The sequence below is a fragment of the Budorcas taxicolor genome, chromosome 9, assembly GCF_023091745.1.
Source record: "Budorcas taxicolor isolate Tak-1 chromosome 9, Takin1.1, whole genome shotgun sequence".
Taxonomy (NCBI): domain Eukaryota; kingdom Metazoa; phylum Chordata; class Mammalia; order Artiodactyla; family Bovidae; genus Budorcas; species Budorcas taxicolor.
Genome location: NC_068918.1, coordinates 83,065,815 through 83,091,222, shown reverse-complemented (window position 1 = coordinate 83,091,222; position 25,408 = coordinate 83,065,815). Strand labels below are relative to the sequence as shown.

Here is a 25,408-nt window from a genome sequence, read left to right as displayed (position 1 = left end):
ATGCAATTCATTGACATAATTATCCACTGCCAATGTGGAGAGTACAGAGAAATCTTTTTAAGTCCAGAGGCTTCTCTAGGTTAACCTTATCTTTGTTTATCTTAGTACATCTCTCTTCCCAGCCCTTCCCCATTGAACACCCAAGTTTTGTATATCCAGCTGGTGACGTGACTCACTGATAGACGTCTCAGATCTGTCAGGAACAGGACTGGACTCCTGATCTTCCCCACAGCGATCCTCCCCAGTTTCCCAGTGTCTGTTAACAGCAAACGCATCCCTGGATCTTAAAAGCATCCTTTGTTTCAATACCCAGTATCCATTCAGTCGACAAATTCTTTTGTTCCAAAACTTGAAAATAAATCAAGAAACCTACCACCTCTGAGCCCCTCTCCTGCTTACTCTGGCTTAAGACCTCTAGAATGTAAACCTCACAAGGGCAAGAATTTCCTGCTGTCTTGTTAATTGCCAGTGCTGTGCCAGGAATGGTGCCTGGCTTATTTTCAAGGTGTGATATTTGTTGAATGAGTTCAGAAACTGATTTTTAGTATATAAAATAACAATAATACATTACCTTTACATGATTAAAAGTGTAATTTTTAAATAAGAGTGTAATTTTATTAACTTTGCAACTCTTTAGTACTGTCTGAGGCAATACAGTATTTAATTTTTTTTATATTTGGCCGCGCTGGGTCTTTGTTGCTGCTTGGGCTTTCTCTAGTTTCAGTGAGCGGGGGGGCATCTCATTGAGTTGGCCTCTCTTGATGTGAAACACGGGCTTTACGTGCATGAGTTTCAGTAGTTGTGGAACACAAGCCCAGTTGCTCAGCGGCATGTGGAATTTTCCCGGACCAGGGATCAAACCCATGTCCCCTGGATTGGCAGGCAGGCTCCCATCCACTGTACCACCAGCGAAGTCCTAGTATTTAATTCTTAAACCAAGTCTATGAGAGAGAAGAAATCATCTCATTTTTAGAGGTGAGAAAACTAAGCTCCTGAGAAGTTATGTAAGGTCCATAAAATGAGTAAGTAGCAGGAATGTGGGATTCAATCCCGGAATATTGTGATTTTTGAAGCTCTGTACACACAGCCCTGCCCCGTCCATTTAGAACAGAATGTGTTTTCAAGTCTCATTATAATGAGTCACTCCTTTCTGTGGTGGTCTGGGTTAAGCTCTGGAAACGAATGAACCCTGACACCTCTGTAGCCTGAAATAGAAACATTTGCTTCTCACTCATGCCAAATCCACAAGTGACTCAGCAGCCCCAATTGTTTTCTTTAAAATGTTTTCATGTATCTGTTTTTTAAGAAAAAATGACATGCGATTCCCTTGGTGTATTTTTCTCAGTGATAGTATTCTGGACATTCAGACAAGCTTTTGTTTAAAGAATCAGTCGTTTGGCTGGAATGTTGGAGAAGAAATAGGGATACCAAGCCTTTGTGGGAGGCGGTTCTCCAGACCTGTGTGTCTCACTCCTGCCCACACAGGAGATCATGCCGCTTCGGAGAAGCCCTGGGGCCCTCAGTGTGTTTAAAATACTGCCCACTTAATTCCAATGGAAAGTTGAGGTTCTGAATTTTTCTTTTTTAAGTGTCTTTTCTCGTTTATTTTCTCTTCAACCTTAAATAATAATAAGACAGTCTACCTGTTCCAGTCCCACAAATTTAAAGTGACTGACTTAATCCTAAAAGAATGTTTCTCTTCTTGACTCCATCATGGAATATTAACAGTATCAGCTATGAGCACAATCAGTGTTTTATTTTCCTCCACCTTTATGGTCACTTTATTTAAAATAATGCTTTAAGCTGCTCTGAACACTTGATCCTTTAGAATTGGTGGTTTGTAGACTAGTCGATTACAGTGAGGACTGTGTTTAAATGAAGATGACTGTTCTCTGGCTACCGTGTGCTCCCGAATGTCTAATGAGGCCACCCAGCTCCGCGGCTCTGTGCGATTCAGCCATGTTTCTGATGTGGCTTACGCTGCCATTTCTCTGTTATTTACTACCTTATTTTTCCAACATTTTGTTGCTCCTTTTAATGTCTTCATGTGAAAGGATCTTGAGGGCTTGCTTTCTCTGTCTTTATCACATTATTTTAGAATATTAAGACAGTCTTTGGATTTTGCAGTGACACCTGGAGATCAACCTGTAAGTCTGTGTTTGTTGTTTGCTTTGCATGTTATTTTGAGAATCAGGACTTTTTTTTGAACAACATCCTCACTTGCTGGTAGTGTCTCAGGTTGTGGCCTGAGCGCCCCTCGTCCCGGCCTGGCTCTCAGCTCACCGCCCCTCCTCCTCCCCCCCTTTGCCTGCCTACCTTGTGCTTCTCCCTCTCTGCCCGCTGGGTCTCCTGCGTTTCAGTCCTGGCCCACGCTCTGCCGTCCTGGGTGGGTTCGCGTGGACTTTGTGATATTGCCAAACTAGAGAGCTTACGTCAGTTGCCATCATTTCTCTTTTTATTTATTGTTATACCTCTGGTTACATACATAGGAGGTCCCCCCAGACTCCGTGAGTTAAACTAGTAAAATCAGCATGTGAAGGAAGAGATCCGGTAGCTATGGAATTCGTCTTTACAAAGATAGTCTTTCAAGTCAGAAACAGGAAGAGCAGGACAGCGTGAACACAGTTAAGAGGGCACCTCCGCCAAGGAGAGCGGGTCTGGGTGCTGAGAGCACGGGGGCTGGGGGAATCCGGCACCCTGTGCCCATGAGCGGCCAGGCCCTCAGGCTGAGCACCAGCGGCCGTGGCGGCAGCATCTGCGGGAGCCTGCTCCTGCCCCATGCCTCTGCAGGCCCTCTCAGCATAAGAGCTCGCACCTTGGGTAGTTTTGTTAGGGAGGGAATGTGCTGACGAGTCAGCTTGCATGCCTCTTTGACAGTTGTGACTCATGAATTAGTGCATCCACGTTCATTTATTCATCTCCTCAGTAGAGTGATGGAGATATCTATAGCAGCAGCAATTACTGGTGAGTTTGAGGGGCTTCCCTGGTGGCTCAGAGGTTAAAGCATCTGCCTGGAATGCAGGAGACCCGGGTTCAATCCCTGAGTTGGGAAAATCCCCTGGAGAAGGAAATGGCAACCCACTCCAGTACTCTTGCCTGGTGAATTTCATGGAGGGAGGAGCCCTGTAGGCTACAGTCCATGGGGTCGCAAAGAGTCGGACACGACTGAGCAACTTCACTTCACTTTGTATAGACTGAAGCCACCCCCAGGGAGCTGACTGATTCAGAGGTGCTGGAGTTTCTCTGGAGCCATGAAACAAAACCCGAGGTCAGGCCCTGGCCGCAGCCCAGCCCTTAGCAGGGACCTCCTCCATTCCCAGGTGCCTCCAGGGGATGTTGTTACATGAACAATGAAGTCATGGTTTGTGGAAAAGGTTGTGGTTTTAGAAAGGTGTTTTCCCTGTGATCATTCGGTACTTCCAAGTTAAGGATAACAGAATATCCTAATCCGGTATTTGTGCGTCCTTGTCCCTCTTGTATTTGTTTAAAATTAAACGTTTGCCTCCCCAAAATTGTGCCCTTTCTTGGGACCAAGAAACCCTCGTATGTCTTGTTGTTGCTGGTAGGCCTAATTTACATGCATACTTGTGTTTGCATAACATACCCAGTAAAAGACCCTCTCCCTCCTCTGTCCTCACTTTGGCTGCCTCTTAGATTTATTTCTTTCGTGCCCTCAGCTCACTCACTTTTCTTACATGCTTATGGTCCCAGAGTAAACACTGTGCCTGTTTAAAATCTGTTTGTTTTTTTTTTATCATTCTAAGAAGGAAAAGAGGGAACACACTCAGGCATTCGCCAAACTGCATGACTGTAATATCACAGGCATAAACTGCGTGACTATAATATCACAGGCAGTAGTGACTGTGACCACTACCCTTCTCGGGGGAAGGTACAGCCGCAGGGCCAGGGCATTCTGACAGAGGCATGGGCATGGGAACCCTGAGGGAGTGAGCCAGCACTGGTTAGGGAGGAACCAAGCATCCCCAGGGTGCTCCCCCGACTCTCATTTCACCTGACGCCGAACGTGACTCTCCTACCTCAGGATCTCTGTACCCTTCATGCCGTCTACACGAATCTGTCTGAGACAGTCCTACCTTGAAGGTCGAATCCTTGTGTTGTTTCTGGAGTCTGATTATTCCCTGTAGGTCATCCTTTGTTCGCATCATTCCCTCTGTCCTCTCCCAGTTGTGGTCCTATCTTGGCTAAGTGAACTGTGACTTCCTAGGCGTTTTTCCTCGCCAGTGGCTTATCCTTTAGTGGTCCTGAACACCACGGGAGCTGCTGCAGACCTTTTCTTAGATAATGGCCAGCACTGTTTCTGTACCTCTCCGCGGGGTAGTTATTGAGCTCTCTGACATGTTAGGATGATCATCTCAAAGTCAGAAACAGAGCTGCACAGTCTTCAGTGTTCCCTGGACCATGGTGATTCAGGATCTGAGCTGGCAATATCTGAGATTCAATAGCTTCTTACCCCAGATTTCCCATGAGGCCGAAGTGCTGCTCTGAGCCCATAACCAGTCACGTCCTAGACACGCTGGCCTGGGAAGTGGGACACCCGCCTCCAGCCTGCTCATGTTGAGAAGCAGAACCTCCACTTTGTGCAGCATTGACCTTACGGTGGGTTGGAGAGTCAAACATCTAACGTCGTAAACGCTCTAATTTGAAATTCCAGTAGGTCGTTTTAGTATACTGGCCGGCTGAGTTTGGAAAGGGACTGGCAGCATTTAGCTACCTCTAGTGCCCACGTGCTGACTTCTTTTTTGGAATCAAACCCTTTAACAGACTTAAAACTCAGGCAAGGAAGTTTACTGGTTGTAATTTTAAATAAGTGTTCATTTATAAGTAAAAAGCATTTTTGAATCTATTACCATAGTTACCAAGTAGCTTTCCTGTGGTTCTACAGAAAATGGGCTCCATCCTACAGCCTGACTCTGAGAAGTGTGTTTGGAGGCAGGTATAGAAAAGAGGGTGGTGTCGGTCTCCCAGAGAAGCAGGACACGTTGCTGGAAGAGCCTTTTTGCCTGAGTTTTCTGTGATCCTCTGCTAAATAGTGACTGTATTTGATTGTGAGTGGAGATTTCCTTTTATCTGAAACATACTATTAGCCAGCTTAACTGGGTATCAAAGTTATATTCAAACTTTAGAAGTCTACTGCTGCAGTTTATATGCAGTGCTGCTCCGTTTATACTGGGTTTTAAACTTTTTAAAAACTAAAAACAGACGCTGCCTGTATTTGTAAATACCAGCTATATCTCAAAGGAATAAAATCAGGCAAATAAAGATGAGGCCACATTTTTAAATCCAAGGATTGTAGGAGTGGCGGTTTCTTCCTGGAAGGAGAATGCATCTATCCCTGTTATCGTGCCCTTTGGTCGTAATAGTATTTTGAACATTAGAGTTTTGATGATATTTTGTGGGTTTAGGGTTGGGTAGGGTTTAATTTTATCTCAGTTTACTAAAAAATTATTTTCTCTGGAGACTGGCAGGCTGCTGACTGGAAGAATCCTTTCAGAACTAATTTGGAAGGATTGGATTGAAAGGGTTCAAGGGGCTGAGTCATAGAGGGTTGGCAGAATGAGTAGTCAGGACAGGAATGCCAGTGAGCGCAGGTGGTAGAAAGGGGTGGGCGACGTCGAGAGAACGGTCTAGAACAGCTGAGTTCACTCGATCCCCAGTCCCATGTGCTCTCCTGTGCCCCTCTCCTCTGTGTTGACCACAGGCCTCTCTGGCGCTGGATCCTGTTCCGTGGTGTTTTTGAGAAGCTCTAAGGAAAGTCCTGGCCTTTTAGCTGAAACACTTGGTTTCCTACAGGAAAGGAAGTGCTTGTTTGTGAACTTGGAGAGAAACAGCACAATTTGAAAAAAACTATTAAAATTTAATAAGAACATTGAGATAGTCACTCTGCAGTGGCAGAATAACTGTTCCACCCAAGGCATATAATCGACACTAAAACAGTCTGAAGATGGACATTTTAGGGAGCATTTTCAGGTGCAAAGTCTCTCCATTGCCAGCTTTCACTCTCCAGCTTAGAACATTCTCAGCATTTGCCAGCCTCAGTGATGGGGGTGGGGGTGGGGGGGCGCAGGGAGGTCAGCAGGGTGGTTCCAGGCGGCTCAGACCCCACCTAGCAGGAGAAACATCTCTGGCGCCTCTGAAAGCACATCCAGGTTGGTTGTCTTGGGTCTTTCTCATCCACACATCCTGATATCACGTGCGAATACTTTTCCTCCAACCTAAAAACAAACAACAGAAGTTGCCCCATCCTTATATATCACAGGCCCATTTGAAGGAATAATTTTGTAGCCACAAGGATATTTAGGAGCATGTCCTCCCGAGAGAACGTGATAACCCCTGTGAGTTTTAAAACATAGGATTCCTTTTGACTAGTGGTGGTATGGCCCATACTTCATAAATTGCTGGACTTTCTTAGCCTCTGTAGAGTGTATGATGTTCTAAGAAGCAGGTTTAGCAATAATCCCTTAGAGACTGAAGCTTTTGTAAATTACGAGTAGACTTCCCATTTCCTAGACCACGTCTCTGTCAGGCTTTTGTGTGTCATAGCTGCTTTGACTATTTCCTCTCCTAGTCTTTACTTTCAGTATTTTTCTAGCGTTGTTTTGAATATATCCTTGTGAACCACTGTGAGTCCATTTTTAGAATAGGGATGTGCCTGAGAAGTTTTATTTTCTGATAAAGAATCTCAACAGCTGGTAGTAGCTTAACACTTAAACAGTAGTATTTTTGGTGGTTTCCATTCCATTTGGTTCCTGCCTGTGCCTCGTGGGACATTTAAAGTTATTAGCAGAAAGTTATGTGGCCATGCAGACAACGAGCATGAATTCAATCCAGCTGATTAATCAGTGTCTGTATCCGAAAGAAGTGGTGTCCTAATTGATGTTGTTTCTGGGGAGTTTAGGGCTGAGTGGTCCCTTGGGGGCCCATCTGCCACGTCTCTGGCTTTTGAAGTCCAGCCTTACACGCGGAACTGCTGCTGCAGCTTATTTTTTCACTCATTCAAAAGCTAAATATTGTTATGCTGTTACCTGCCTACAGACTTTAAAGATTACTTGGATTAATCTTAAACGGCCATTGTAAGAACCGCATTCTAAAATTAAGTGACTATTAAGCACAGGCCTAGTGGCTGCCATTACAGAACAGATGCAGCCAACTGGGAGTCCCTGTGGCAGCTCAGAGGCGAGTGTGCATCTTACATGCCTGGAGGAGATCCACCCTCCTGCGCTGTATGAGGATAAACCGTTTAATATACTGCACCAGGCAGTAAAATGCTGTGTGTTTTCTGGCAATGAAGGTGGACTCGGGCGTGGTGCACTTCACCCCACTGCCCCGGCCCAGGATCGAGCAGCCCTTCAAGCTGGTGGAGAAGGTGGTTCAGAATGCTTTTCAGTTCCGAAGGAAATACTGCCATCGAGGGCTCGGGTAAGAATGTTTTTTCCTGCTCGGTAGCACTTTTTACACACTCCTCAATCACCTTCCAAGATTAAGAACTAATGTTTTTATGATTGTTCAAACTGCCTGTAAATATTACTCTTAGTTCAGATCCTGCAATGAACAAACTTTGACAGCCACTGAGGAGAAAGCAAAACGTTGTCTTAACCGCAGATGCCACTGGGAGGTTTTGTTTGGTCCTAAGTACAAACTAAAACTGACATCACACAGTTTACAGTGAGCCTGTACTGGGAGGTCATGATTTCAGTCAGGACTCAAACCGTCTGAGCTGTTGTTACTCTTGACACTTCTGTCACTACACATGTGGTGTTTTCTCCAACACGAGAAAATTCCCTAATTTTCCAACCACCACCTGGGTGTCGTGCAATTTAATTCAAGTCTGATAACTCACTGCCTGGTATTAACGCAGCCCCTCAGCTCAGTGCCACCAGGCTGTCCCCACTTCAGACACTAGTGGCGAGTCTCAGATTGTTGCTGGTATTTTCTGACTGGCTATAAATTGGCAGTTTCCATGATCTCATCCATCTTCAGCCTCAATAATCTCTAGGATGGCTCATAGTACACTTGCCTTCATGTATTGGTTTTAAAGGCTGTAACTCAGGAACTGCCAGAGTTGGAGGAGAGGCCCAGCACGTGGTTTGGGGGTGGGATGCCCTCTCAAGGTTTCTTACCTCCCAGCACCTCGTGTGTTCACCAGCCTTGAAGCTCTCCTAACCCTATTATTTGGGGGTTTTATGAAGTTCATTACCCAAACTGGACTGAGTAACGCCTTGGCCGCTGGCGATCAAGCTTGGTTTTCCAGCTCTTCTTCCCTCAGACATGCAGTGGGTGGTGGCATCCTTCAGTCACGTAATTGAGTCCCCTAGCCTGATGCTTTCCAGGGGCCACCAAGAATCACCTCGTTAGCACAGAACTCAGGTGTGATCAAAAGGGGCTTGTTATGAATAACAAACGATGTTTCTGTCACCCCCTACTCAGGAAATTCCAAAGATTTTAGAAGCTCTGTCTCAGGAACCTAGGATAGAGACCAAATATGTGTGTATCTCCTATCACACACTGTCTAAGTGGGTTTTTTAATGCCCTCTTTCCATCAGGTTGCTATATCTTGAAGATTTTAAGGACATGTTTAAAATTAGGAAGCAAAGATAACTTCTGAGTAGCCAGAACAACGTCTGGAGTATCCGTGAGATCCGTGTGTATCTGTTTTTATTAACAGAAAGCTCCTGTGTGTGAGCCTGAGAGGCCTCAAGGTCACCAGTGATGCTTGATAGCCAGTGACAGGAAAACAAGTGACCAGGCCCACACAGTCTAAGAAGGCAAGAAAGCAAATGTGTGTTTTTAAGATATCCATCTAATACAGTCAACTGTAGTTCTTTACATCAGTTTAGCTTTAGAGGCATATACTAGTTTCCAGGGCTTCCCAGTGGCGCTAGTGGTAAAGAACCTGCCTGCCAATGCACGAGATGTAAAGAGACACAGGTTCGAGCCCTGGGCCAGAAGGATCCCCTGGAGGAGGGCATGGCAGCCCACTCCAATATTCTTGCCTAGAGAATCCCATGGACAGAGGAGCTTCGCGGGCTACAGTCCATGGGGTTGCAAAGAGTCGGACATGACTGAAGTGACTTGGCATGCACTATTTTCTAATAGCTAGCTCCATTTCAGTTCTCTCGTTCTGGTTTTGTGAAGAGTCTCCTTAGCATGTGAAACTACTTCAGGCCCAGCTAGACAGCTGCCTCCTGAAACCATTGGAATCCAGACCCACCCTTGAGGCTCTGACAGGACAGGTAGAATCCTCAGCCTGCCGTTGGCTGGCTCTAGTTAGGCCAGCGTTCATGCTCACCAGGAAGTTACTACTTCTCTAGTTGGTGATGCCACTGGCTATCCTGGTACCAGTAGAGTGAAGGCACCCCTCTGGTTCGCCGCAGCGCCCCCCGCCCCCCGCCAGGATGCTTTGCCACAAGTCGGACACAAGCTGGAGGTCAGGGAGGGGAAAAAAAAATCACAGAAAGTACATCCTAAGTGTAGCAGTCCTGGAACGGGCCTGAGCCCAGAGTTGGCCCTAGCGTTTCCAAGACAACCCCCAGCTAAGTAATGAGCTCCTTTCACGTCACACATGCCACCCCCTGTGCAGAGATGGACCAAGTCTTGTGACACCACACAGCAGTCTCAGATCACAGAAATTATGATCAGACCCCTGCTTGCCATGAAGCTGAACGCAGTCAACTCACCCTGAACATGTGGGGACCTGGCGTTCCTGGTTGAGAAGACCATCACCCTGTAAGAAAGCTCGGTCTCCTCTTGCCACGCCGTCTTCCAAGCCCTTTGAGACAAGTTCTGTTGAACCTCTGAGAAGAAAACAGAATGTAGGTGTAGCTTTGCAATATTTCAGTCAGTTTCACTATTCACTTTAAAACAATAATCTGATTGTTAGATGAAATTTACAATTTATACTTGAGTCAATTTTAAAGATGCTTCAGTTAAAGAGGAAAATAACTTTCTATTTTCACGTGTTTTCTAACTTTAGGCTGGTAAATTCAAGTGACAGAGAATCAAAACTGCACCAGAAATAATATGCAGTTTTTATATTTAAAATGTGAGGCACAAACTTGTATTTCTCTGAGAATGCAGCTGAGCATATGATAAATTTCCCTTAAAGATTTTTCTCACATTGTCAGATTAGCTCCGCCCTCAGTGGGGGGTTCATACCTGTTGCCGGTGGTGTAAGCAGAGCCTCCTCCACGGGCTTGGGGCCCGCAGGCCACTGCAGAGGCTCCTCTTCCACTCCCTAATGTTGTCGGAACCATGCCGTTTTCAAAGGAGGGGAGAAGGAAGCAGCATCATTTGTAGAATTTAAGTGAAATCTGATTTTTTTTCCTCTTCCTTTCAGAATGTTATTCCCTGAAGCTCAGCGATTAGAAAGCACAGGAAAACTGTTAGAGTCGGCAGATGTGGACCCGACTCTCCGACCTACCCAACTCACTGTCTCACATTTTAAGAGCCTCTGCGATGTGTACCGAAAAATGTGTGATGAAGACCCACACCTCTTTGCTTACAATTTCAGAGAAGAACTCAGGCAAAAGTCAGAAAAAAGAGGATGACAAGGAGAGCTGCAGACTGTAGCTGCTACTTCAGGGGCTGCCAGCCTGCCAGGTGTTGAACTTCTCATATGTGCTCACGGCTGTGACTTACTCCCCTTTTACAGCTTGGTAAAGAGAATAAATATCAAGTAAGATACAGTACAAGCTTTAATATACATATATATAGTGCATAGATGTGACATGTTTAGTATAAACAGCATCTATTACAACCTTACAAAAATGAAGTCTCTGCACATTGTACCCCTAACCCACATTAGAATAATTTAAATATGCTTTAAATAAAGTGAAACCTAATAGTTGAAAGAAAGTATTGGAGAAAAAATGACCTTTTAAAAGCTATTAATCACAACTTCCCCACTTTTTTCTACATAAATTAGAATGCATTCGTCTTAAGGATTCTAAATCATTTTGATACCTGCTCAAAAGGGATATAAACTAAGTAATTTACAAATTCTGACCAGTTTAAGCTAGTTTTCTGATCCACAATAAATTAAAATAACTTAAGTCTTTACAGCTATTTGTGGGAAAATGTATCCTGCACAAAACCTAATGAATAGTGTTTCTGCAATTTTCATTTCGCCACCAGTTTAAAAGTGAAACCAGCAATGTAACCCGTATCTGGGTTGGACTGTGCTAGGACTTTCCATGGCTCTCTGTTTCATAAAAGCACTCTTCGTTGACAACCGACGTTAAGCTCTGGACACTGAATTCTCGCTCGAGGACAGAGCTGAGATCAAGGTTGGCGTTTCCAGGATGACTGTCCAGGGACTGGTGACGCGTCTGCGCCTTCAGCAGGGTGCCCCTGTCCCGCTTGGTGCTGTTGGCCTTGCGTTTGATGGCGCAGAAGTGCCCCCGCACCAGCTTGGGCTGCCCATCCTTGCCGGGCGGCTCTTCAGCCGGGTGAGCGTCGGGGTCCTCAGAGATCCTCAGTCTCTGGAACTGGATCTCAATGTCTTTGGTGGGGCTGCCCCGCCTCCGAGCCTGGGGGTAGTCCTCCTCCTCGTCGCTCAGAATGTCGCTCTCTTTGATGAGACTGTCGGAGAAGTCGGCCAGGCCCGAGTGGGGGTGCTGCTGGGTGTCCTGCCTGCTCCCGGCAGGGGGGCAGCCGCTGCTCTGGGTGCTGCTGCTCAGGCTGCCCTCGTCCGAGTCCAGGGAGCTGCCCTTGCCTGGCTCCCCCGGCCACTCGCTGCTGGAGGAATTCTTAAGGACTTTTAAGGACCTGGATGAAGCTGCAATGAGAAAAGCACACGTTCCCTTATGACGGAGGAACTGATTCTGAATGTGTAATGTTGGCTTTGGAGGTTATGAGAGTTAACATCTTAATTAAAATTTTTTCATTTCACTTCAGTTACCAACTGTCCTGGGACTTGAGCAAAAAAAAAAAAAAATGTAGATACTGCAAATATGGACCTTTTTTACTTATGTGTAGTTGAAATTTTAAGTTGGAATTTGGCATTTTTGGATGATCAGTTATCAGAACTTAATTATTGAGATAGAATAAGTTATGAAGTGTCATAAGGGCTAGGATTCTTATTTTGCTAATGAATAAATTTAAAAGTTAGTGGCTAATAAAATCTAGGTTCCTTTCTTTTATTAAAGTACTTTGTAGTTTCAGAACTAAGATTACATTCTTTCTCTGCCCACCTTCCCACCTGTTTATTTCCATTGCTGCTCAGGTAAAGATTGAAAAATGCTCTTTGTCTCATGAGAACTGTCTGTTGGATTTCTCATCAACTTTGAGATTTAACGAGAATATTGAGTTGCACACACGTGTATTTGTGTTTAATTCCTTTCTCTTGGGTTGAAAGGAAGAGGGGGAGTTCAGTTGTGTTTCTGCAGACAGTAGTATATTTTTGATGGCTGTAGCTTATTTTGCCAGTGGAGGAAAAAATAGAAAATATATGGTAAATCTGAAGAGGTCAAACTACCAAAAATAAGAGATACATTTTGCAAGACTAAAAACCAGATCAGTGATATTAACGAAATAGCTATATAGAAAGCTAAAAGTTTTAAAAAACAAAGTTTAAGAGCAGCAGGATTTGGAATGTTTATCTATACAGTGGGTTTACTAAGAGTGGGTATATTTGATTTTTTGACCTTTATTTACTTAGTATTGACCTTCTCTAGAGGCTCTGCACTGTTGGCAAAGCCAGCGTGGCAATGAGCAGAACCAAGTCCCTCGACTCCGGTACATCTCAGTGGAAGAGAGAAGATAGGAAGTGTAGACCGTCAGCTAGTGGAGACAAGGATTTGGGGTTGGGGGTGGTTATACTGCATAAAGTGGGGAGAGGCATGCTTTAGGTTTCTTAAATAGAATGGCAGTGACCACCTCATTCCGTCCTGTGTGTTGGGGTCTGGTTTATAGCTTAGAAAGCTACTGCAGATCATTTACAAAGTGATGACTGGCTCCCCTGTTCTAAGAGCATGCGTGCTTACAGAGAAGGTCATCATGTTCTCCTGAGTACACCCAAGGCTAGACGAATTCTCACCTAATTTGGCTGAGACAGGAACGCGGTTCTTAAGGGGTACCAGGCGATCCTTACATGTTTTCTCCAGGGGCAGTTCACACTTTATGTGGCGCCTGAAGTTTTCCCTCAGAATAGCTCGAATCACCTTGACGATGCTGGTTTTGCTTTCGTTGTCACTGGAGGGGAGAGAAAAAACACTGGTGGTTTCTGCTCTCACCCAGCGTCCCCTTGTCTGCTGCCCTCCCGTGCTGCATGAGGGCAGACTGACAGCAAGTTGCCCAGCCTCTGCATGCCGCGGTCTCCTGTCACTTACAAAAGGAGAATTGATCGTCCTTGAACTTCCTGCAGGCACTAAGCTTTGGCTGTATATTTAATCAATGTATTATTCTACTAGAGCCGCAGTTGCCAGTTTGCAGAGTGGGGGTGTGATCCTGAAGTCATCAAAATTCAAGAGGGCACTAAAAATGGGTTTATTTTTAAGAGAACATAACTCTGTCTCATTCCCACAGGCTCTCATTTTCGGAAGGCAGTAATACCTGCAGCACAACTGAAAGATGGTCTCTGGGCGTCCTTCTATTTCTGACTTGGTGTGGATCAGCTCCCATAAGGAATTATTTTCTGTCCCTGTGTAGAAAGAAGCCAGGGGCTGCAACTCTGCCAAAGATGCTGTGATAAAGGACACTGGTGAAACTTGAAACCCACACTCTAGTAACTTTTTTTAAAGAGTTCAGTATTCCCAATCCTGACTCTCATCATTTTCTTCTGGGGCCCAGTTCTGTGTATGACTTCCACAATAGTTACAAAAAGTTAAATATGTTTAGTTACTTTTTGTACATTTCCTGCTGACATTTCCCATCCACCTTGGTGCTTTTGCCCTATCTCTGGGCAAGAGGTAAGTGGACCCCATTTTTCAACCTCATTCCTTGGAAGGAACAATAGGATGTGCTCAGGCACTTTAGGTAAGGCAGCCAGCACCACACTCAATCATGGTCCAGGAAACATGAGTACTTCCCACAAAAACTGAACAGGGACCCAGACTGTCACTGCGGGCCTCAGCCTGGTGGTCTTTTCCATCACCAGAGGCACTGTCACCAGAACAGGGTTATTCTAGAAGGATCTCTGAACATTTTGCATGGAAAATTTTTTTCTGTATCACTTGTAATACTGCCGAATCTTAAGGAATTTTCTGGTATTTCAAATTTTGTAAAAATTTGTGGACCTGTGTTTCTTTAACAAATTTTAGGGATAGATATTACCCTAAAATTATTAGAATAACTAGAAATGTTAGATATTAGGATATTAGGAAAATGTTGAAAACCATAAACAGTGAAAATAAGAAAACAATGAAGAGAAGTATTTGGCAAAGAAAAGTCATCCTCTAGCATTTACTTCCTCCAAAGCCTGTAAAGAGACATCACAACAATCTCTCGTCCTCATTTTCCTTGCCTGTAAAATACCAGAAGTTATCCCCAGGTTCCTTCCTCCTACTTTTTCATTCCATAGTTTGAAAATTCCCTGAAGATGTTTTTTTTTTTTTTCCTGGCATTTGTACAACACGCAACAATTACCTGCTGTATTTCCCAGTCTAACTTGAAGCGCGGATATGGGGATCAACCAGCGGAACTTAAACGGATCCAAGTCGGCATTGCCGTGCACAGGCCGGGAATTTGAGGGCTGTAAGGTGAAAGCCCCCCAAGAGCAGGGTTAGAGCAAGCTGGCTCCCAGGGTACGTGTGCGCATGGCAGGAACTGGGTGCTGTCCTGGTGCAGACCTGCCGCTGTGTGGGGCTCGGAATGCAGAAGGGAATGGGTCACGTGAGCCCCAGCTTTGAGGAAGCTCTCCGGCGGGATGTGGACAGGGCAGAGTTGTAGTTTGGGGAGCAGAAGTCCTAGGCTTCTAAGCAATAATGACAAGCAAGCTTCCTATGACCTCATGTTACCACCTCTAAAAAGAAACCAAAAGTCTGACTGACTTGTATGGAGCAAACATGGGTCATTTTTAGGGACAGAAAAGCTACTTTTCTAGGTAGGCCCCCAGAATGGGTATTTGTGTACATCTTTTCAAACAAACATCTTTGATGGGGAGAATAAGAAATACCCCAAGTATCTGATTTGCTCAGTTACCCCAGGAATAAGCCACATCAGTTGGCCAGGCCTTGGTCCTTAGCAGGCTTCCCAGTTAAGTAACAGGAAGGTACAGTTCACAAAGTTAGCTTTAACCAAAGTTAATTCATGTCTTACCAATTTCTTTTTCAGTTTGCAGTTTTCTTTATAAACCAATATGACAGCTCTCTTAAAAACTAAAGAGAAGAGAAAGAAATGTCATTATTTAATACAAATTATCCTAACATTGAATTGAAGCTGAATATTTTAATGGAACAAAGCTCTTCAAGATTCCACAATGCTGACACACGGGTGAATAAATAGTACTTCGTTCTGTTCATATTTGAATCACGCGCAAGTACTTGCTTATTTAAAAGCTATTGTTTGAACGAGATCCTGGCATTTTGTTTTCTGAATTCTTGTTTTATCAGAAGCTGAGGACATGGGGTTCATCTCAGTGAGAACACACAGTCTATGCCCCCTCTCCCAGCTCTCGGTGGGAATTAAGACATTTTGAAGTGCAGCAAACTAAGATGACAGATTTCAAAAATAGACCCAGGAGCTCTGTTCCTGTAACAGTTGGCCAGATCCACCAAGCCAAGCAGCAGAAGGGAGAAGAAAGTCGTGTGTGTACAGGGCAAGGCTTCTAAAGAGCTGGAAGCGGCCCATGTTAAGTCAAAGCCCTTGGTGCAGTGACTCTAAGTCCTGGAAATCAGGAGTTTGTGGGTTTAGGATGTTCTTCATTCTTGCCAGCCCCTCAAGTTTATATTCTTGTGAATGGAATACTAACCAAATACTGTGAGTTCAAGGTCCTTTCTGGCTTTTCCTAGAGACAGAAATGGATTCAACCAGGACACTGTAGAGTGCATCAGAAGCTCCCCCATTGAAAGTTCTGTGACCTAAATGGTAAAAACGAGATCAAGAAGACATGGAAATCCAGGGGCGGGGGTCACTCAGGAGAGAGAGAAACCACACATATATGGTCATGGCTAAAAGTCAAGTATGTTCCATTTTTATGGTTCCCATGAACATGGGGCCTTAAATAGCAGGTTTGAAAATATAAGCTAAGCACCACACTGAAAAATAAAGGTGAAGGCATTTTGCTCCAAGGCGCGCACACTGTATGTGACCTGTGGGATGACATTCCTCCCACCCCAGGGTCAAAGTTCATCCCAAGTGCCTTTGAAACTACATGAGGCCTACTAATAAAAGAGGTACCAACATTGAAACTGACTATAATTTTAAAAAAAAATTCCAGCTGTTTCCTGTTCTTGCCTTTTTCTACTTAAACTACATTGCTCCTTATGTGTAGACTTTTTAAAGCTCAAGATGCTAAATTTGGTAATCCAGCCAGAGAAGAAAAGTAGGGAAATTGTCAAATTCCACTTAAACTGCTTTTAATAAGTAAGGAGGTAGCCACCAATACTTGAGGTTAGAAAAGGGAAAAAAAGGAAAAGCTTTCAGTTCTCTTTCCACATGCTGACTCCCACTGCCTTTATCCCTCCCCTCCCCTCCTACAGCCCCAGCTCTCCATTTATAGTCTAGCCTCTGGGATTTGTCTTGACCTCACGCTCCACAGGAAAAGGAGGAAGAGATATGGATACGAGCTAGGTACTAGTTCTTTTGGTATAACAGAACAGATGGTTACGTCTTTAGACCAATGCAATCAATTTTATATATTTACACCTAAATTGTGTGGCTTCTTATAAGCATTAGGATCAAAAAGAAAAATTTTAGGCAATTTCTCCTGTAGGAAGGCCCTAACTGGGTGGCCTGGTCTGGAGGTCACCTCCAGACCCACAGTCACAGGCATTCAGCCTCTCGGAATCCGAAAATCCTACTGACCTCCTTCTCTGTTCCACTCTGCTCTGCTACAAGCTGGTCAAACACGGTCCCATAATCTTCATATATCTTCTGCATCTCATTGATGTGGCTGGCTACTTTCTCCATTGCCTTTAGTGCTTCTGCAAAATACGCAGTCATAATTTGTTTTACAGTTTTGATTTGTTTGAAATCCTACCCAACAGCAATAATGAAAAACCTTAAGATTCAAGCCAGAATTTGAGAACAGTTCTTAACTAAGAGTAGCATCATTCAGGTAGGGCTTATATAGCCTATGGTAATCTAGTTATAATGAAGAACAGCAAAATTATCTTCCACCTCAAATTCTCCTTGAAATGAGGCAGAGTACAAATAAAAAGCATCACTAACAGTAACAGCTCCCACCTATTGAGCACTTTCTATCTGGCATATTCTCCTAGGTGATTTACATGAGGCATCTCATTTAATCCCCACAGCAATGCAATCAGAATAGGACCTATTATTGCTCCCATTTTACAGATGAGAAAATTCAGGTGCAAAGGGGGGTTTTTGCCAGACATGAGGAGGAGCCAGAATTAAACCCAAGGCCGATTAGCCATAGGATACCTGCTCTTAAATTTTACCCTCCTCCCGGACCACTTAACTGGAATAGTGATCGATGACAGTTCTTCAACAAGAACTTACAAAAGCCTCCATAAATATCCCCTTTCCAGAGCAACTGTTTGCATTTATGTTTGGTGTTAATTTGAACTTTCTACATGGGCATGTGAGGGACAATGATTTCTGTCAAGGTCAAAAAGCAAAATTTCAAGTCACCTCCAAACTCACTATTTTTCATATCTTGTTCTTCTGATTCAGGATTTTAATTCCATCTTTAGAAGAGGGACTTTCAGAAGACAATTTTTTTAACAGACCCCTTTTAAAGACCATCTCAGTGCAAAGTGAACTATTATACGCAGCAATTTAATCCTAGTCATAATTTGTATCCTTTATAAGTTTTAACTTTCATGCCAAAAAGTTTATCCTTATTACTTATGATACAATATGCTTGTCACAGAAAAACCATTTCATTTACACTTAGCACTGTTTGCTATTCAGTAATACTAATATTTATTAGTAAGTTTGTTTCCCTCTCCATGTGCTTATCAGGTGCAGCTTAACTGGATCTCCTAGTTCTGACACATGGGGAACAAATCCCCTTTACTCTCCAAACAGCATCTCTTTAAGGGATACTCATTGCTGTTCAGTCACTAAGTCGTATCAGACTCTGAAACCCCATGGACTGCAGCATGCTAGGCTTCCCAGTCCTTTACTATCTCCTGCAGTTTGATCAAGCTTGTGTCTGTTGAGTCGGTGATGCCATCCAGCCATCTCATCCTCTGTCGCCCCCTTCTCCTCCTGCCTTCAATCTTTCCCAGCATCAGGGTCTTTTCCAATGAGTCAGCTCTTCTCATCAGGTGGCCAAAGGATTGGAGCTTCAGCATCAGTCCTTCCACTCTACTATCAAAGTGAGGGGCCCTGTGTATTTGACAAACTTAGGCTGATAGAACATTTCTGAGGTTACCAAGAAGACGCGTCGGCGTCAGCTGTAAAGCTGCATCTGTCCTTGGGAGTTCAGTCTCCGCTCACAGCTCTCCACAAGGTGGAGCCTCACACAGCAGAACGGATCAGCAAACAACACAGAACCTCACAAAGTTGTGGGGAAACAGGCCCGGGCACAGGTCCTGGTAGCCCTGTTTGTTAGACACGTGACCTGAAGCAATTTATTTCAACTCCCTGAGCTTAAATTATGTTCTTTGAAAATGGAATCGTCCCTCCCGGGGGCTATTCCAATGAGATGATTTTTGCCCAAATGCTGTGCCCATCTACAGGGGTGGCCATAATACCTAGCTCTTTGCACACACGAAATGGTACCTAAAGGGGAACAATCACGATGCTGAGAAATGTTCCGAATGTGACACCAGGCAGAGGAAGAGAGGAGCGCGCAGGCCGGGGGTGGCGGCCGTCAGGTCCCCCTGGGCCTCGCTGCTTACCCGTCAGATGATAGTGCTCCTCGCTCTCGTGGTCCGTCAGGGACACCAGCTCCTTGAGCAGCAGCGGGTACTTGAGCACCCTCTGAACTGGCTTGATGAGGTAAGACTCCAGCGTGGAGGAGTGCTGCTTGGTGGGGTTCCGGGCATCCAGAAAAGCCTTAAAGGCTTTATCAGTTTTAGCTGCAAGCAGATGGATTAAAAGACCCTTAGAAGAGCACAGCAGGATGATGTAAATTCCACTTCCTTTAGGTTTTAATGGAATTAAAGACGATCCACTGCTACAGCCCTCCTACTGACATCCTTCCAGGAAAAAACCAACTGCACCAGTGGGTCATGCACCCGCTGTCAACAAGGATTCCGCGTCACCGCTCGGTGACGAATCCCACAAACAAAGGGAGCTTACTCGGCTGCCAGAAGGGCCCCAGCCCCAGACCAAAGAAGAACATGGAGTCAAAATGCAGCGGAGTCTAACTTTAAAGGCACGTTCACCTGCAGACCCACAGATCAAAACTCACTTTTTCAGCGTCTATACCAAACAATTCATAAAGCCACAAAACAGTACTATCCAAACCTAAACCATACCGTTCACAAGATTCATAGAGCAAAACAAACCAGTATTTTTTTTTTCCACTGACCTAGGACAGACTTATTTTGTACACTTAAGGGCTATTTTTAAAGCAAGATCTTTTTTTTTTCCTTTTCCTTTAAAAATAAGTTGACAAGCATTACAGCTTCCATCTCCACATCTCCGAGCAGTCTAAACCTTCCACCAGATTCAGACCTGCCCCGGGCAGTGAAAACCCCCTCTCTGTGCAGTGTCATGAAGGACACTCGTGAACCCAAGCGCATTTAACATTTTCAGAGTGCTTGTGGACACCTCAGCTGCTGCTTTGGATTCCACATGCTGGCACTGGTCCACCAGCTGCTGGAATTCAGCCAATTTGAATGAAGACAAACCTTTATTTGGGGTTTTATACAAAAGGCAAAATACAACTTGTAGGAGGTGCAGTACCATTTTGAATATGGCTACAAGACAGCATGGATGGTGAGATGACCGTTCATCTCCGTGACAAGGAACTGAGCAAACCATCTGTATGCTTTTAGTTTATTATATTGCCAAGAAGATATTCCTCAGAGGAAATTAGTTGTTTCTGGTTTAAAGAACCAGACAAGATAGATCTGGGCTATGTCTTGTTAACCTCTAAGCCTTCATCTAGAGAGTAGCACTCTAAGACTTCATTTTCCAACTTGAGCCTATTTTAAGATGCTATGAAGTTCTGGATTTAAACTGAAGGGCAGAACTGCATCCATGGACATGACTGAACACTGTCAGTGTCTGGAGGAACCCTCCACACCCTCATGATACCACAGAGACCATTCCCTGGTTCTGAAATAGACACATGGAAGCACAAACTCCAGATTCTTCATGGCAATGCCATTAGGAAGCATTTGATGAGAGAGAGAAGGGGCTTGAAATGTAGTTGGCTGCTATTAACCTATTGACACAACTAAAAAAGTTCCAAAACAAAAGCCTCTCAAACACTTGCCACTGTCATGGAAAACAGCCCTGATTCACTGGCTTCCAGACAGGTGGCAAATCTTCCCAAGAGTAAGCACACAGGGCAACCTTAACTCCAAAGGAGGCATTCACCTCTCGGGGGAATCATTTCTTTCTCCTGGGAATTTTATATTAAGAGTTCAAGATTCAGTGGGTTCAGATCCTAAACAGGATCTGCAAGTACACCTGAGAGAATGCAGGTAGCCTGGTGACCTTTCCTGGAGACAGTTCAGATGACCTTAACTAGGATGACATGTATTTTCATAAAATGCCTTCCACTATAGGACCCCCGCAGAATGGGAGCGACTTCTGGGGACCTGTATCTGTTTGATGGTCTCCATGCAGACTGAATTACTGCTGCTCATGACCTTGAGCTTAAAGGTGTCCTCTCATCTCTGCCACCAGAATTGAGAATTCCGAAGAACAAGATAGAAACCTATCTTCTGAGAGAGACAAGTTCGAGAATTCTAATCCCATGCCTAACGAGTTGTGTGATGACTGAAAGAAGCTTTTGGTAATAACATTTAAGCATTTCTGGTTCAGGGCATAATAAAAGAAATGTTTATGCACTGAGGTCTGGGGAAGTCATCCTGGCTTATACCTGAGTTAACTTGAATTTTATGCCAACAGCCTGTTTGTGAATTATCAAACAGACATTGTGCATCTTCTTTAATTATTAAAGAAAAGGTACACTGACCAGAAGTAAAGATTATCTGTGTTAAAAATAAAGATTAAATGCCTCCCAACCTGGGACACCAATGCTGGTCCTCCTTCCATGATAAAACTCCCTTCCCAGGTGCCAAGGCCATACTGACTAGCTCTGTACGTGCCGATCTGGTTTTCTTGAAACCCTGAAGGAATGTATTCTTGACTTGTTTGGTATTCTTTGTTCTGACAAGACAGAAAACTGCTGGTAGCCCTGCTTCTCTGGAGCAAATCCTGAGAGAGTAATCAGAGAAGCTGTCTTCTGGGCTAGGGTCCTTGTGCTCACTTGTGCCCGGCTGTTTGAGACCCTACTCAGTTTGGCTCAAATAAAACTTTCTCCTATTCCTGTTACTGTCTGTTTATTATTTTCATCAATAGGTATTACAGGAATAGCTTGGGCATAGGGTTGTTGACTTGGTGATGGGGACTGTGACACAAACACTCCCTCCAATATCCTACACATGAAGAGGGTCCCTGCGGCCATCAAATCTCTGGACAGACTTCCCAGGCTGAGCTGACTGGCTGGCTGGTCACTGAAAACCCAGGAGGATCAGTGCACTGACTGTCTGGCCCAAGCTGACCCACTGCAAGTCAGGGGCCAAAATTCAGGCATCTCTCCAGCTCCACAGAGTAATGTTTGCTGTTGACATGAAGGGGGAGAGCGAAACGGGTTTGTTACCCCGTCTACTTGGACTTCAAAAATGTACAAGTCTTCGGTTAAAGTCAGTCAAATAAAATAAGAGGATAACAACGCAGAGAGATAAAAGGTACTTCAGTGACAAGCTAGGGGCTGTGATAAAAACCACCTTCACTTAAGAGGTTTTCATTTTAGTTAACACATGTCCTGTGAGTTTGGTAGTAGTTATCTCATGGTGGTTTTTTGCAGTGGATCCTCAGGCTTAAGAAAAAGGTTAACAAGAAAGAAAACACCATACATTGCTTTCTACTCCCTCCAGGGGCTTATATGGTTGGTTAAAAGTTTTTAGAGCAAGGAAAAAAAGAATTGGTAAAAAAAAAAAAAAAAAGAATGCAGATGTGATCTAACAGCAAAGTGATAGCCAAGCGACATCTCTGTTCTCAGGCACACACATCCACTGTTACCAGAAAACTGAAATGAGTTTGGAACCTCCCCCTCTGATGTTTGTTCATTTCAAGGCCAACAATGGAGCATACCCCATTAAAATCACACTTATCCTTAATGAATACAAATTTGCTCTAATTAACAATTTCGAAAGTATAGCTATAAAATGTGAGCCACTTACCTCGCTCTAGAACCTTCTGTACTTTAATATGATTAGCACAGAATCCACTGTACAGTTTAAAGTGGTCTGCATAATAAAGGAAAGAGCCTCCGAGGGAAAACAGCAGTTTCTAGAAAGAGAGGGAAAGTTACATCAGACGTGGTTCATTCAACGTCTGCTGGCTCTGGCCTGGCATCTGACCGCTTTGAGTATTCGTCTTTCAGACACCAGGGCACTGTGCTTCAGGAAGGTATTGACTGAAGCCAGGGAGCACCACTTGTCCGGCTGATGGACGACAGCCCAGGCATGCCTCTGGCAGATCTTCAGGCTGACTGAAAAGTTTCTGGCAGCAGAGCCTATCGACACAATGTGCAGTCAAGGACAAGAAAGAAAGTTCTATCCAAAAAATACATCCGACAGGGCAGGATATAAAATCTGAGAGGCTCATTAATAAAGCCAGCTCTGCCTTACTTAGGACGAATGATGCTCGCCGTGTATTTCCTTAGTCCCTTTCTACTGCCTTCTGCCTTTCCCTCCCTGAAAGGACCTCATGGAAAAAAAAATGAAGTGGCTTCAGTCATGTCCGACTCGTTGTGACCCCATGGACTATAGCCCTCCAGGCTCATCCGTCCATGGAATTTTCCAGGCAAGGATACTGGAGTGGGTTGCCATTTCCTCCTCCAGAGGATTTTCCCGACCCAGGGATCAAACCTGGGTCTCCTGCATCGCAGGCAGACTCTTCACCATCTGAGTCACCGGGGAGTCCTCTTGCCAGTCACCAATGCCCACTTGGAGACAGGGCTCCATAGAACCTATGCTTTCCTCCCAAGGTCACACGACCACCGAGATGCAGAATCAGATGCAGGAGGTGCTCCTGCCTCAGAAGCAATCGCCCTGCAGAGCCTTGGGCAGAGCTGAATAGGGAGCACGGACATGTCAACAGCAGGCAGATTCCATAAAAGCCGGGCTGCCCAGACACCTGATTCCCAGAGCATTCACTCGAGGGAGAAGCGGAGCCTTTTTTTTGCCATCTGCCAGAGGAATGACAGCACCAAACTTATCTTTTCAACAGTCAAGGGACACCGCTTTCTCTTCCAGGGGAGAACTCTGCACTGTACCCACCCATATTTGCTTTAAACCTACATCTAAAATACTTACTCTGAACTGCGAGGGGGTTTCAAGTATGTTAAAGTCAGACGACGCTGAAATCCCATCCTCCAGGGTCTCGAGAAACACCTTTTGAAATTCAAGCATCTCCGGCAAACTTCCAAAAAGTGACTCCATCTGAGTGAAGACCAGGATTTGAAAAGAGGGTGTCAGTGATAAAGATCTAGACGCCACTCTGAACTCCCAGATGCACAAATGAATCACAGTCATTCAGTCATTCACCAAGAAGGAGACAGAAGTAAATCCTTTAAAGAAGACAGCATATTCATGAGGGATAGAGTTCATACACAGAGGGTTATATACGTCTCCGGTCCCTGTAATTCTAGAATAAGTTTTTAAGGGGATGTCAAGTTTTCAGAATTCAAACTGAGAGGTAGGGTGTAGGGTTGGGAGGGAATGGAAGTCAGTAAGAAAGAATTAATAACTGTGAGTTAACACTAAAAAGTCACATATTAAAAGGTAATTTGGGTCACACCTTCTACTACAAAAAGGGCGCAGTCGTTTTTAACTCCTGCCACTGTGCTTGAGGGGACAGAAGGCACATAAACAGCTCTGCAGGAGGCCACGCCTAGGTCTCTCTGAAGATCCCGAAGTCTCTATGTTCCTTTGGGACCACTAGATAAAATCTAGGAGGTCTACTACAGTCCCCAACCTTTTGGGGGATCAATTTCATGGGAGACAATTTTTGCACAGCCAGGGGTGGAAGGGAGGGGATGGTTCCAGGACGATTCTCACAAGGAGTGAAGGATCTCAATCTCTCGCACGCACAGCTCACAGTAGAGTTCTCACGTCTACAAGAATAGAATGCCCCACTGAAGGCGTTTAGGAGGCAGAGCTCAGCTGGTAATGCAAGCGATGGGAAGTGGCTGTCAATACAGATGAAACTTCACTTGCTCACCTGCCGCTCACCTGCTGCTGTGTGGCCCAGTTCCTAACGGGCCGTGGACCAGTACTGGTACCATGGCCCAGGAGGTGGGTGACCCCTGAACTAAAGCGCAAGCAGAGACTAACCTGTGGGTCGGTGGACTGAGTGAAGGAAGTTATTTACCTCATCTTGGGTAAGAAAGGTCTCACTCTGAAGTGGCTCCAAATATAAGTCGAAGAGGCAGCTCAGATCCTGAAAGACAAAAGATGACCGTCTAACCCGTGAGTCTCCCAAACACCCAAGTATCGCTCTGGCCGCATCTCGGACTGGTGTTAGGAACGATGACACTTATGTCTGGTTGAGAGACTAGGCCCTGAAGGCGGTGGTTCCTTGCTCACCTAATTCAAAGAGGTTAACAGCACAATACAATCGGCATTTGCATTCCACATTTTTCTTTATGGCGCGATCACCTACTCTGCGTATTTGAATGTTTTACTGGCAAAGCCAGGATCTTTCAGCTGCTGCAGCAGGAACACTCCTTTCCCTGCAGATAAGTGAGGTTTGGGCAGGAACTTCTGTCAGGCATGGCCACGTCTGCCGGCCAACCCGGCTTCCTCCTCTGCCTCAGGGAGCTGGGCGACGGCTCCAGCGTGGACAGCTGAGCTGAGGAGGACAGGACGAGGTCTCGGGAGCTCTTCAGCTTCATGCATTATCAGAATTTCAAACTCCCAAACTCAAGCGCAAGAAAAATTTTCCAGAGATGAACATCATAATGTTTACCATCTAGGCCATCTTTGAGTCTTCACTAAACCTGGGCTCTGACAGCACAGAATAGTGGGAGTTGAGGTATTTACAAAACTCTTTAGCTAAGTTTTGTTTTGTT

The 25,408-nt window shown here is 44.8% G+C and overlaps 2 protein-coding genes across 10 annotated transcripts in view; one reads left to right on the top strand and one right to left on the bottom strand.

Annotated features, from left to right (window-relative positions):
* TFB1M (transcription factor B1, mitochondrial) overlaps positions 1 to 11,977 on the top strand; it is a 61,626-nt gene extending 49,649 nt beyond the window's left edge. Inside the window, exons 6-7 of the mRNA XM_052645861.1 lie at positions 7,310 to 7,437; positions 10,355 to 11,977. Of these exons, the coding sequence (XP_052501821.1) occupies positions 7,310 to 7,437; positions 10,355 to 10,565 (339 nt within the window). The 3' untranslated portion in view covers positions 10,566 to 11,977. The remainder of the gene's footprint in view (positions 1 to 7,309; positions 7,438 to 10,354) is intronic.
* TIAM2 (TIAM Rac1 associated GEF 2) overlaps positions 5,938 to 25,408 on the bottom strand; it is a 238,380-nt gene continuing 218,909 nt past the window's right edge. For all 9 annotated transcript variants that reach the window (XM_052645856.1, XM_052645853.1, XM_052645854.1 and 6 more), the window contains 13 exons: positions 24,709 to 24,777; positions 23,652 to 23,777; positions 22,515 to 22,623; positions 18,990 to 19,169; positions 16,981 to 17,099; positions 15,926 to 16,034; positions 15,274 to 15,332; positions 14,602 to 14,707; positions 13,570 to 13,657; positions 13,055 to 13,209; positions 10,174 to 11,794; positions 9,696 to 9,812; positions 5,938 to 6,233 (listed from right to left, as the gene is read on the bottom strand). In XM_052645856.1, the coding sequence (XP_052501816.1) occupies positions 11,199 to 11,794; positions 13,055 to 13,209; positions 13,570 to 13,657; positions 14,602 to 14,707; positions 15,274 to 15,332; positions 15,926 to 16,034; positions 16,981 to 17,099; positions 18,990 to 19,169; positions 22,515 to 22,623; positions 23,652 to 23,777; positions 24,709 to 24,777 (1,716 nt within the window). In that variant the 3' untranslated portion in view covers positions 5,938 to 6,233; positions 9,696 to 9,812; positions 10,174 to 11,198. The remainder of the gene's footprint in view (positions 6,234 to 9,695; positions 9,813 to 10,173; positions 11,795 to 13,054; positions 13,210 to 13,569; positions 13,658 to 14,601; positions 14,708 to 15,273; positions 15,333 to 15,925; positions 16,035 to 16,980; positions 17,100 to 18,989; positions 19,170 to 22,514; positions 22,624 to 23,651; positions 23,778 to 24,708; positions 24,778 to 25,408) is intronic.